The 11,045-nt window shown below is 49.5% G+C and overlaps 2 protein-coding genes across 2 annotated transcripts in view; one reads left to right on the forward strand and one right to left on the reverse strand.

Annotated features, from left to right (window-relative positions):
* The window catches only part of CCDC101 (coiled-coil domain containing 101), a 49,951-nt gene that overhangs the window by 29,950 nt on the left and 8,956 nt on the right, over positions 1–11,045 (forward strand). The window contains exons 2-5 of the mRNA XM_011982381.1: positions 1,736–1,825; positions 5,792–5,867; positions 6,528–6,600; positions 10,010–10,074. Of these exons, the coding sequence (XP_011837771.1) occupies positions 1,751–1,825; positions 5,792–5,867; positions 6,528–6,600; positions 10,010–10,074 (289 nt within the window). The 5' untranslated portion in view covers positions 1,736–1,750. The remainder of the gene's footprint in view (positions 1–1,735; positions 1,826–5,791; positions 5,868–6,527; positions 6,601–10,009; positions 10,075–11,045) is intronic.
* The window catches only part of LOC105541401 (sulfotransferase 1A1), a 55,375-nt gene continuing 45,877 nt past the window's right edge, over positions 1,548–11,045 (reverse strand). Inside the window, exons 9-10 of the mRNA XM_011982379.1 lie at positions 8,950–9,021; positions 1,548–1,592 (exon numbers count right to left, since the gene is read on the reverse strand). The gene's annotated coding sequence lies outside the window, so the exon portion shown is untranslated. The remainder of the gene's footprint in view (positions 1,593–8,949; positions 9,022–11,045) is intronic.

Here is an 11,045-nt window from a genome sequence, read left to right on the forward strand (position 1 = left end):
TTGAGATATTTTACAGTAGTTAATTTCTCTTCCCATGCTTGCTGGGCGTGGTGGCTTATGCCTGTAATCCTAGCACTTTGGGAGACCGAGGCAGGCGGATCACCTGAGGTCAGGAGTTTGAGACCAGCCTGGCCAACATGGTGAAACCCCATCTCTACTAAAAATACAAAAATTAGCCAGATGTAGTGACACACGCCCGCCTGTAGTCTCAGCTACTCAGGAGACTGAGGCAGGAGAATTGCTTGAACCAGGGAGGCAGAGATTGCAGTGAGCCAAGATCGCACCACTGCACTCCAGCCTGGGTGACAGGGCAAGACTCTGTCTCAAAAAAAAAAAAAAAAAAAATTCTCTTCCCACTATAAGAAAGTAACAGTGTTTTATGACTTGGAAAGTGTCTTCATATAAAATCTTATTTGAATCTCCCAAAATACAGCAGAGATGATTCCCATTTTACGGATTAAAATATGGAAACCAGAAATGTTTGAATCATTTGTCAGGATATTGGCAGCAGAGCAGGGGCCAACAGTATGCTGTCTTTTTAAGGCACTTAAGATTGACTCCTTGACTCCTTGACTTGGTCAAACATATGACATTCAAACATATCATTAGGGTAGAGGAGAATCTGAGGATAGCTTGCCACTGTATTCATTTCTTATGGCTGCCATAACAAGTTACTGCAAACTGGGTGGCTTAAGACAAGAGAAATTTATTCCATCACAGTTCTAGGGGCCATAATTCCAAAATCAAGATGTCAGCTTGGTTGCAAAGACAAGGGATTGGTTGCTTCTTGGAGGCTTAGAAAGGGCTGTTACTCCCTGCATCTCTCCCGGCTGGTTGGGTGGCTGCTGGCAGTCCTTGGCATCCCTTGGCTTGCAGCTGTCCAAGTTCAGTCTCTGCTTCTATCTGCACCTGGCTGTGTGTCTGGATTAAGGGCACACCCTATTCCACTATGACCTCATCTTAGTGATATCTTAAATACTTCTGCAAAGATCCTAATTCCAAACAAGGTTACATTACAGGTACCACAGTTAGGACTACAATGTATCTTTTTATTATTATTATCTTTTAAAGAGATAGGGTGTCATGTCGTGTAGGCTGGAGTGCAATGGCACAATCATAGCTCACTGCAGCCTCGACCCCCTAGGCCCCAGTGATCCACTCACCTCATGCTATTCTCGAATAGCTGGGACTACAGATATGTGCCACTATGCTGGGGCAAGTTTTTAATTTTTTTTTTTTTTTTTTTTTGAGACGGAGTCTCGCTCTGTTGCCCAGGCTGGAGTGCAGTGGCCGGATCTCAGCTCACTGCAAGCTCTGCCTCCCAGGTTCACGCCATTCTCCTGCCTCAGCCTCCCGAGTAGCTGGGATTACAGGCGCCCGCCACCTCGCCCGGCTAATTTTTTTTGTATTTTTAGTAGAGACGGGGTTTCACCATGTTAGCCAGGATGGTCTCGATCTCCTGACCTCGTGATCCGCCCGTCTCGGCCTCCCAAAGTGCTGGGATTACAGGCTTGAGCCACCGCGCCCAGCCTAATTTTTTTTTAAAAAACGGGATCTCACTGTGTTGCCCAGGCTGGTCTCAAACTCCTGGCCTTAAGCAATCCTCCCACCTTGGCCTCCCAAAGTGCTGGGATTACAATGTTAGCCTCCAGGCCTAATGTATCGTTAGAGGAGGTACAGTTCAGCCCACAGCAGCCACTAACAGAGTTTTCTTCTGTCCTCACTCCCCCACCAGGCGCCCCTGTAGAAAATGGCCCTCGTGTCTGCCGATTCCCGCATTGCAGAACTTCTCACGGAGCTCCATCAGCTGATCAAGCAAACCCAGGTAAAAAGTCACCACTTTCCATTTCCAGATGGGAACACAGGCTTTGATGCTGAGCTGTGAAGTGGGGGTGGTGTTTGTGTTCAGAGAGATTGGACACGCAGGAACCAAAATGATGTAACAAAGGTGAGAGGAAGGGAATTTGGGGTATGGCTACCATTCCTGTTGGATTTTCCACATGTACAGGATTTCATGATTCATTTTGTTTGACAGCTGTCCTGAGATAGAATTCACACGCCATACAATGCATCCATTGAAAGTGTATAATCCAGTGGTTTTTCGCAACTCACAAAGTTGTGCAACCATTACCACAATCAATTTCAGAACATTTTTGGCACCCAACAAAAATGCCCCATATCTTTCCTTACCTTACACCCTATTAATTCAGGCAAACAAAAACACTCTTTTTCTTTTTTGAAACGGAGTCTCACTGTGTCATCTAGGTTGGAGTGCAGTGGTGTGAGCTCGGCTCACTGCAAGCTCCGCCTCCTGGGTTCAAGCGATTCTCCTGCCTCAGTCTCCCTAGTAGCTGGGATCATAGGCACACACCACCATGTCCGGCTAATTGTTTTTGTATTTTCAATAGAGATGGAGTTTTGCCATGTTGGCTGTCTCTACTAAAAATACAAAAATTATGTGGACGTGGTGGCGGATGCCTATAATCCCAGCTACTCAGAAGGCTGAGGCAGGAGAATCACTTGAACCTGGGAGGTGGAAGTTGCAATAGCACCACTGCACTCCAGCCTGGTCGACAAAGCAAGACTCTGTCTCAAAAACAAAAAAAAGCCATTTTCCCCCTATTTGATATCTTTTCTTTCACAGATACAAGGGAGATGTGTATTGGTGCCTGTACCTCACTTGGGCTATCGGCATGCCCCACCGTATTTTGCCCACGATAATCAGGGTTTATAGCTACACAGGGATCAGCTTGCTGGCAGTTGTGCACCACACAGCCAGGAAGGAGTAGATCCCAGAAATTCCTTCCCAAAAGATACCATTTTTAGGCGTAACCTGGAGAGTAAAAGTCAGAAGATGCCGGCACTCATTGCTAAGTGAAAGATGCCAGTCTGAAAGGTTATGTGCTGTCTATTCCAACTGTAAACAAAAAGCAAAACTAGAGAGAGTGAAAGGATGAGCGATAGCCAGGGCCTTGGGAGAGACAGGATGAAAGGGATGGATAGGTGGGGCACAGAGGATTTTAGGGGGTGGAACTCTTCTGCATGGTACCGTGATGGTGGGCACGCAACATGATGCGTTGTCCAAACCCGTAGAACTACAGAACACATGGAGTTAACCATCATGGGGATGGATGTAGTTAATTATCTAACAGTATCGGCTCATAAGTTGTAGCAAACGCACCACACTAATGCAAGATGTTAACAATAGGGGAGACTGTATAGGGCAGAGCAGGTATACATACGGGAGCTCTGTGCCATCAGCTCAGCTTTTCTGTAAACCAAAACTGCTCTAAGGAAGAGTTTATTAATAAAATGAATTGTAAAATAAAGGAAAAAAAGGCCGGGCGTGGTAGCTCATGCCTGTAATCCCAGCATGTTGGGAAGCTGACGCGGGTGGATCACCTGAGGTCAGGAGTTCGAGACCAGCCTGGTGAACATGGCAAAACGCCATCTCTACTGAAAATTAGCTGGATGTGGTGGTATACGCTTGTAATCCCAGCTACTAGGGAGGCTGAGGCAGGAGAATCACTTGAACCTGGGAGGCGGAGGTTGCAGTGAGCCAAGATCGCACCACTGCACTCCAGTCTGGGCGACAAGAGTGAAACTCCATCTCAAAAAAATAAATAAAGGAAAATAAAAGATACTGGCAGATTGCGCATTCCATTCAGTCATCCACAGTTAGACCAGTTTATCATCATCCCATACAACCAGGGTGTCCCTCAGACAGCTGCCACCGAGTTCCCAGACTCCCATCTCACATCAGCTTCCAAAAGCAGGTGTGGTCCTGACAGACACAGAGCTTCGCCCTTTCAGGCACCCGGTGTAACTGACCTCTCTCTGAGCCTCTCTTAAGGTATGAATACAATGGATTTCCCTCATCGCATAACCCATTTAATTTGTTCTGTTAACTCGACTACTATTTCTCCTCTCCATTTGTGATTGGTTTTCACCCAAACTTTTCCACCTTTGGAAGGGATGTTAGCTTTGGCCACTGTACCTGGTCCAGATTGCAGTGGCAGCAGTCTAGCACGTGTCCCCGCTGACCCCAATCCATTCCCATTTGTATAGGGTGGGGCCACACAGGTATAGACTATCGGCCGTCTGGAGCACTAGGCAGCTATGTTCACTGTTAACCTCATTTTGCAGGTTGTGGTAAAGGCACAACCCACCCATCAGGCACTTAAAAATTCTCACACGAAGGCTAAAAAGCATAGTCATAATTTCTTGCTTAGGAACCATGTCAGTTTCCAGCATCTTCAGTCACAGCTCTGCTCCCAGGACCACTGATATGGGAGGAATTGCACCAGTGTTCTTCCCCACTCCTTCTTCCCCACATCAGTTGATCCTACCTGTATGTGTCAATTTCTGGACTCCGGATTCTGTTCTGTTGATCTATATGCCAGTACCACACCATCGTGATTACCATAGCTTCATAGTAAATTTTGAAATTGGGAAATGTGAGTTCTCCAACTTTTTTTTTTTTTTTTCCCCCAAGATTGGGGATAATCTGGGTCCCATGAATTTCCATATGAATGTTTGGATGAACTTGTCAATTTCTGCAAAGAAGTCAGCTAGACTTTTGGTGGGGATTGCATTGACTGTATAGATTGATTTTGTCTCTTTGATAAAGGACTATTGTTAAAGAGATATCACTTATGATTTAACTTTAATGCCCTCTTTTTTTTTTTTTAAAACAGAGTCTTACTCTGTCACCCAGGCTGGAGTGCAGTGACACAATCTCAGCTCACTGCAACCTCCACTCCCAGATTCAAGCAATTCTCCCACCTCCACCTCCCACATTCAAGCAATTCTCCCACCTCAACCTCCAGAGTAGCTGGGACTATAAGCACATGCTACAATGCCCGGCTAATTTTTGTATTTTTAGTAGACGCGGGATTTCACCATGTTGGCCAGGCTGGTCTTGAACTCCTGACTTCAAGTGATTCGCCCACCTTGGCCTCCCAAAGTGCCGGGATTACAGGCTTGAGCCACTGCACCAGGCCCTTTAATGTCTTTTGTAATGCTTTTGCATTAGTCAAAGGAGAAAATCATCTTGAACTCCTGAATTTGGATTTAGAAAATCAGTTCCATGGCCGGGCACCCTTGCCTGTAATCCCAGCACTTTGGGAAACCGAGGCAGGTAGATCACGAGGTCAGGAGTTCAAGACCAGCCTGGCCAAGATGGTGAAACCCTGTCTCTACTAAAAATACAAAAAATTAGGCCGGGTGCGGTGTCTCATGCCTGTAATCCTAGCACTTTGGGAGGCAAGGTGGGCAGATCACGAGGTCAGGAGATCGAGACCATCCTGGCTAACATGGTGAAACCCCTCTCTACTAAAAATACAAAAAATTAGCCAGGCATTGTGGCGGGCGCCTGTAGTCCCAGCGACTCAGGAGGCTGAGGTAGGAGAATGGCGTGAACCCAGGAGGCGGAGCTTGCAGTGAGCCGAGATTGTGCCACTGCACTCCAGCCTGGGCGACAGAGCGAGACTCCGTCTCAAAAAAAAAAAAAAAAAAAAGTTAGCCAGGTGTGGTGCTGCGTGCCTGTAATCCCAGCTACTCGGGAGGCTGAGGCAGAGAATTGCTTGAACTTGGGAGCCAGAGGTTGCAGTGAGCCGAGATCACGCCACTGCACTCCAGCCTAGGCAACAGAGCAAGACTCCATCTCAAAAAAAAAAAAAAAAAAGAAAATGAGGGCCATGTTTTGGGGATGGGGACTCTGGCCTGGCTCGCAGGGTGCCACAGCAGCACAAAGGGCCACCGTCATGTCCTGCCGCTCTTTTCCTTACAGGAAGAGCGTTCGCGGAGCGAACACAACTTAGTGAACATCCAGAAGACCCATGAACGGATGCAGACAGAGAACAAGAGTGAGTACCTGGGCTCAGGAGAGAAAGGGGATGAGATGGGGCTGGGGTGGGTATGGCCAGGACTGGGACCGAGGTGGTCATTGTATTCAAAATAGATGTGCATGTATCTGCATATTCCAAAATGCAGCAGGGGGGACAGCTTTCCCTTAATCTGGGTGACCTGAAGAGCTAAAATCCCTCCACCCTGAGGATTCGAAAGGCACTGAAATGAGGCTGTATCTAGGAAACCTTGCCCTTAGAACACACAAGCTCCCCAGTTAGCTGGTGTTTTCTAGAAAGGAGCTTTGTTCCCAGGCGGCCCCTGCATATGCCCTGAGGCCCTCAGGTGGTCAGATTCTGGGGCTGGGGCTTTCTTACTCTGCGTAACTCTGAGAATTGTGTTTTCCTGGGTCCTGACAAATCATTTTCTGTGCGTGTCATGATGGGGAAAAGGTAAGACAGTCCTCTCGCAGATGTAGGGATGGCATTTGTACCATATGGAAATGTGGATTCGTGGAGCCTGGGGGTATCCGTCTGGGGAGCATTCCTGAGCCAGCAGAGCTCTGACTGAAGCTACGGCCTCTCTGTGCCTCCACGAGTGTGATTCCGGTGCATGGAAGCAGTGTCATGCTACTGTGCCTGCCCTGGCCCTGCATCCTAATCCCTATGTTTCCTCTGCAGTTTCTCCCTATTACCGAACAAAGCTGCGTGGCCTTTACACAACCGCCAAGGCCGATGCAGAGGCTGAGTGCAAGTGAGTACTGTGCTCCCGCTCCCCCGCCGCTCCCTCCTTGCCTCAGGGCTAGGCTGCAGGCACATTTGGACCAAGTCCCCAGCCTGCCTTCCTCCCATGGATAAGCTGATTGCTACTCCCGGCCTCTCCCTTGGGTCCGGCATTTCCTGTCCCACTGCTAGGCCCACTCTTCCAGCTACCTCTGCTGCTAACGCCTTTACAGAAGGCAGCAAGGCGTGAATCAACACTGCCATTTACTGGTTCTGTGACCTTGGCAGAGTCATTAAAATAGGGATATCAGGGGCTGGGTAGCTCAGATCTGTAATCAAAGCATTACAGAGGTGATTGGGAGGCCGAGGTTAGAGGATAACTTGAACCCAGGTGTTTGAGACCAGCCTGGGCAACAAAGTGAGACTTCGTCTCTACAAAAAAATGTTTTAATTAGCTGAGCGTGGTGGCATGTGTCTGTAAGCTTGGCTGGGAAGTCATGCTCACATGACCTAAAGGTTTTATGGTTCTGAGATGGAGAAGTTTCACTTCCAGAAAACTGCTGCTTTTAAAATGATCTTAAGGCCGGGTGGGCACGGTAGCTCATGCCTGCAATCCCGAGTGGGCGGATCACCTGAGGTTGGGGGTTTGAGACGAGCCTGGCCAGCATAGCGAAACCCCATCTTTACTAAAAATACAAAAATTAGCCAGGTGTGGTGGCGCACGCTACTTGGGAGGCTGAGGCAGGAGAATCCCTTGAATCCAAGAGGTGGAGGTTGCAGTGAGCTAAGATCGTGCCACTGTACTCCAGCCTGGGCAGCAGAGGGAGGCTCTGCCTCAAAAAAAAAAAACTAAAATAAAATGATCTAAAAACATTGTTTCCTTGAATCTCTACAGTGAAACTGCAGTAACTTTAGGAACTTGAACATTACATTCCTCTCCTTTGAGAACACACTGGTTCTCAAGTCTGACTGTGCCCAGAGGCTGTGTTTATTTGGGGGGGAACTCCAACATTGGTATTAACTATCTGACATTTCCTCACTAGGAGGATTCAGGCTTTACATTTTTGGCACAGAAGAGATATCTCTGGTGGATCATATTAGGCGGCATAGGATGCTGTCTGTCCCATTGGTTAAAGTGGTATCTTCCACGTTTCTCTTATATCAGATTACTGCTGTTTTCCATTGTGTGATTGATTGATTGATTGATTGATTAAGACAGGGTCTCACTCTGTCGTCCAGGCTGGAGTGGAGTGGCATGATTATGGCTCACTGCAGCCTCAAACTGCTGGGCTCAAGTGATCCTCCTGCCTCAGCCTCCTGAGTAGCTTGGACTATAGGCGCATGCCACCACCCCACCTAATTTTTGTATTTTTTGTAGAGATAGGGTTTCGCCATGTTGCCCAGGCTGGTCTTGAACTCCTCAGTTCAAGCATTCCACCCACCTCGGCCTCCCAAAGTGCTGGGATTACAGGTGTGAGCCTCTGTACCTGGCCTCCGTTGCATAATTAGTAAGTGTCTTGTAGGGAGATACTTTGAGACTGTAACTATCCCGTTTATATCAAACACACTAGTTTTAGCATCCATTTGTGATTTGTGCATGAAACAATTGAGATTTTTTAAAGTTCCCCCAGGAGATTCTGATGCCCACCAAGGTTTGAAAGCCACTTCAGTAACACATCACAGAAGACAATTTAGGACAGGCTGCATAAAACTATGTCCTCCAAACAGGCCTGGCACCAGTGATGAGAGTCTCAGAGTTCTCTTTGGCCCCGTGGCTCTTGCTCCTTCTCTGCTTTCTGGGGTCCCAGTGCTCACAGCCTGAGGTGACACTGGCTGGGCCATCCCTGCATCGTACGCAGCAGGCAAGCTGTTTCCTGTCCCTGCGTTTTTTTGGCTGCCCTTGGCCTACCTCCATCTTTTGGCCCTGGCCTGGTGACGTCCATGAGTCCCATGCCCTGGGGCACCCCCAGACACCTCCCGAGATGCTGCATCATGCCCAGTTCCTATGCGTCTCCCTCCTGCCGCACAAAAGTCTTTAGAACTCTGGGTCATTTCAGAAGCGCTTGCCAGAGGAATGGACCAGGGTTTGCCGTGGTATCGGGGGAGAATAAAATGACCCAAAGTGGAGTTTGTGCTGCTGACTGCTGTGGAAATATTCTTATTTTTTTAAATGGAGTTTTGCTCTGTCACCCAGGCTAGAGTGCAGTGGCACAATCTCGGCTCACTACAAGCTCTGCCCCCAAGGTTCAAGCGATTCTCTTGCCTCAGCATCCCAAGTAGCTGGGATTACAGATGCCCGCCACCATGCCGGGCTAATTTTTGTATTTTTAGTAGAGAACGAGTTTTGCTATGTTGGCCAGGCTGGTCTCGAGCTCCTGACCTCAAGTGATCCCCCTGCCTCAGCCTCCTAAAGTGCTGGGATTACAGGCGTGAGCCACCGCAGCCAGCCCTGCTGTGGAAATACTCTTTGGGAAGATTTCCTGAGATTTAGGATGAAGAAGCCTGACCAGCAAAGCTCTGTGTTTGCTTCTGCTGGGTTCCTTGGGTTCCTGCCACCCTGGAATCCCCATAAACGTCACAGAGGCTTCCTGCGGATGCAAGGCTATGCAGCGGTCTGTCTTTGGGTGCAACCTTTCAGAAAGGATGAGTTCCTTCCACCCAGTACTGCTCTGAGCCAGCACCTCTCCCCAGAGTCTCCCCTCCTTTTGCGTGACCTGGGGTAGACCTGAGGCCCCCTCTCCTCATTTCAGGAGGTTCTGGCAGCCTTTCTGCAGGGTTTGCCGAAGGCCACTTGCCTGTGTCCTTTGCTCTCTGGGATCCTGTATTCTCTTAGTTTTTAGCCTGCTGCTTTCTACCACCTTATTTTTTATGTTCTTAAGACTAAAAAACACATACTGAAGATTTCTAGTTTTCTTTTTCTTTTTTTTTCCTGAGATGGAGTTTCGTTCTTTTTTGCCCAGGTTGGAGTGCAATGACGTGATCTCGGCTCACTAACCTCTGCCTCCCAGGTTCAAGCGATTCTCCTGCCTCAGCCTCCCAAGTAGGTGGGAATACAGTTACAGATGCTCGCCACCACGCCTGGCTAATTTTTGTATTTTTAGTACAGATGGATTTTTGCCATGTTGGTCATGCTGGTCTTGAACTCCTGACCTCAGGTGATCCACCCTCCTCGGCCTCCCAAAGTGCTGGGATTACAGGCGTGAGCCACCACACCCAGGCAGATTTCTAGTTTTCACCAGTGAGGTTGGTCTGAATAACCCAGCCTGCCTTGACCAGAACAGGAAACTGCACACACCTGTCATTCCACCTGTGCAGGAGGGACTGCTGGAGCCTGGGACCAGCCTGGGCAATATAGGGAGACCCAAAACAGAAAAAATGGAAATGAAGTCTATGCTATGTGTGTCAACCAAACCCTCTTTCTCCCTTCTCCCCGCCCTCAGCATCCTTCGGAAAGCTCTGGACAAGATCGCGGAAATCAAGTCTCTGTTGGAGGAGAGGCGGATTGGTGAGTGGGAGAGGATGTGCTGGGAGGTCCTTTGCTAGGACAAGGGAGGCCCTTCGGGCAGCAGTCACCCTCCCGTGGGGACCTGCAGCCACCGCCTGCTGGGATCCTCCCACGGAGGCTCTGCCACTGAGAAGGGACAGGAGATCATTCCCAGCGCCCAGAGGCAGGGATTTCCCAGTTCTCCCTCAGCAGCCAGAGATCATCCCACTGCAGCCCCTCATCACCTGCCCCTTCTGGGGCCTGGGCCAGTCACCCCCTCCTTCCTGCCATGGCCCACGCCCATCTCTTGTCCTGGCTGGTTTCTGCAGAGCCACCCACTGTGTGTCGTAAAGCCAGCCTTCCAGACCCCTTCAGCCTGCATTAGGCTCTCCTACCCATCTGCCCTCCCAACAGTCTCACGGTGGGCAGAATCTTGGCACGTCAACGACGCACACAGCCATGCTGGTTCTGTGTGAAGTCAAGTGGGGTGTCCAGCCTGTCTCTTATACACATCTAGATGTGTATAAGAGACAGGGTGAAGGCCGTGGATGGGGACGAGCAGTGGATCCTGGCCGAGGTGGTCAGTTACAGCCATGCCACCAACAAGGGAGTGACACCAGCCCCGGGGCTACTCTCTGGTCACTGCATCTGCCTGGGCTGCTGCTCTACTCCCTGTCTGCACAGCTGGAGAAAAGCTCCACAGAGGGTGATGTGGGCAGGGCCAGCTGTGCAGGGAGCACCAGGTCCTCGTCCTGCCCCGGTCCTCCACGCTCCTTGACAGGGACTGCGCCCCTGGCTACACCCAGTGTTTTCCTCCTTTTGTCCACAGGTGTGAGGTAGATGACATCGATGAAGAAGGCAAAGAGTGAGTGTCCAGGCCAGGGCCGGACATGGAGACTGGGGGCAGCCTAACGGCTGGGAAGGAGCATCCCCACCCAGCCACAGGTTGACACAAGTCCCTCTACAGCCAGGAGACACACCCTGAGCTGACG

Source organism: Mandrillus leucophaeus, unplaced genomic scaffold (genome assembly GCF_000951045.1).
Source record: "Mandrillus leucophaeus isolate KB7577 unplaced genomic scaffold, Mleu.le_1.0 Scaffold24, whole genome shotgun sequence".
In the NCBI taxonomy this organism is placed as follows: Eukaryota; Metazoa; Chordata; class Mammalia; order Primates; family Cercopithecidae; genus Mandrillus; species Mandrillus leucophaeus.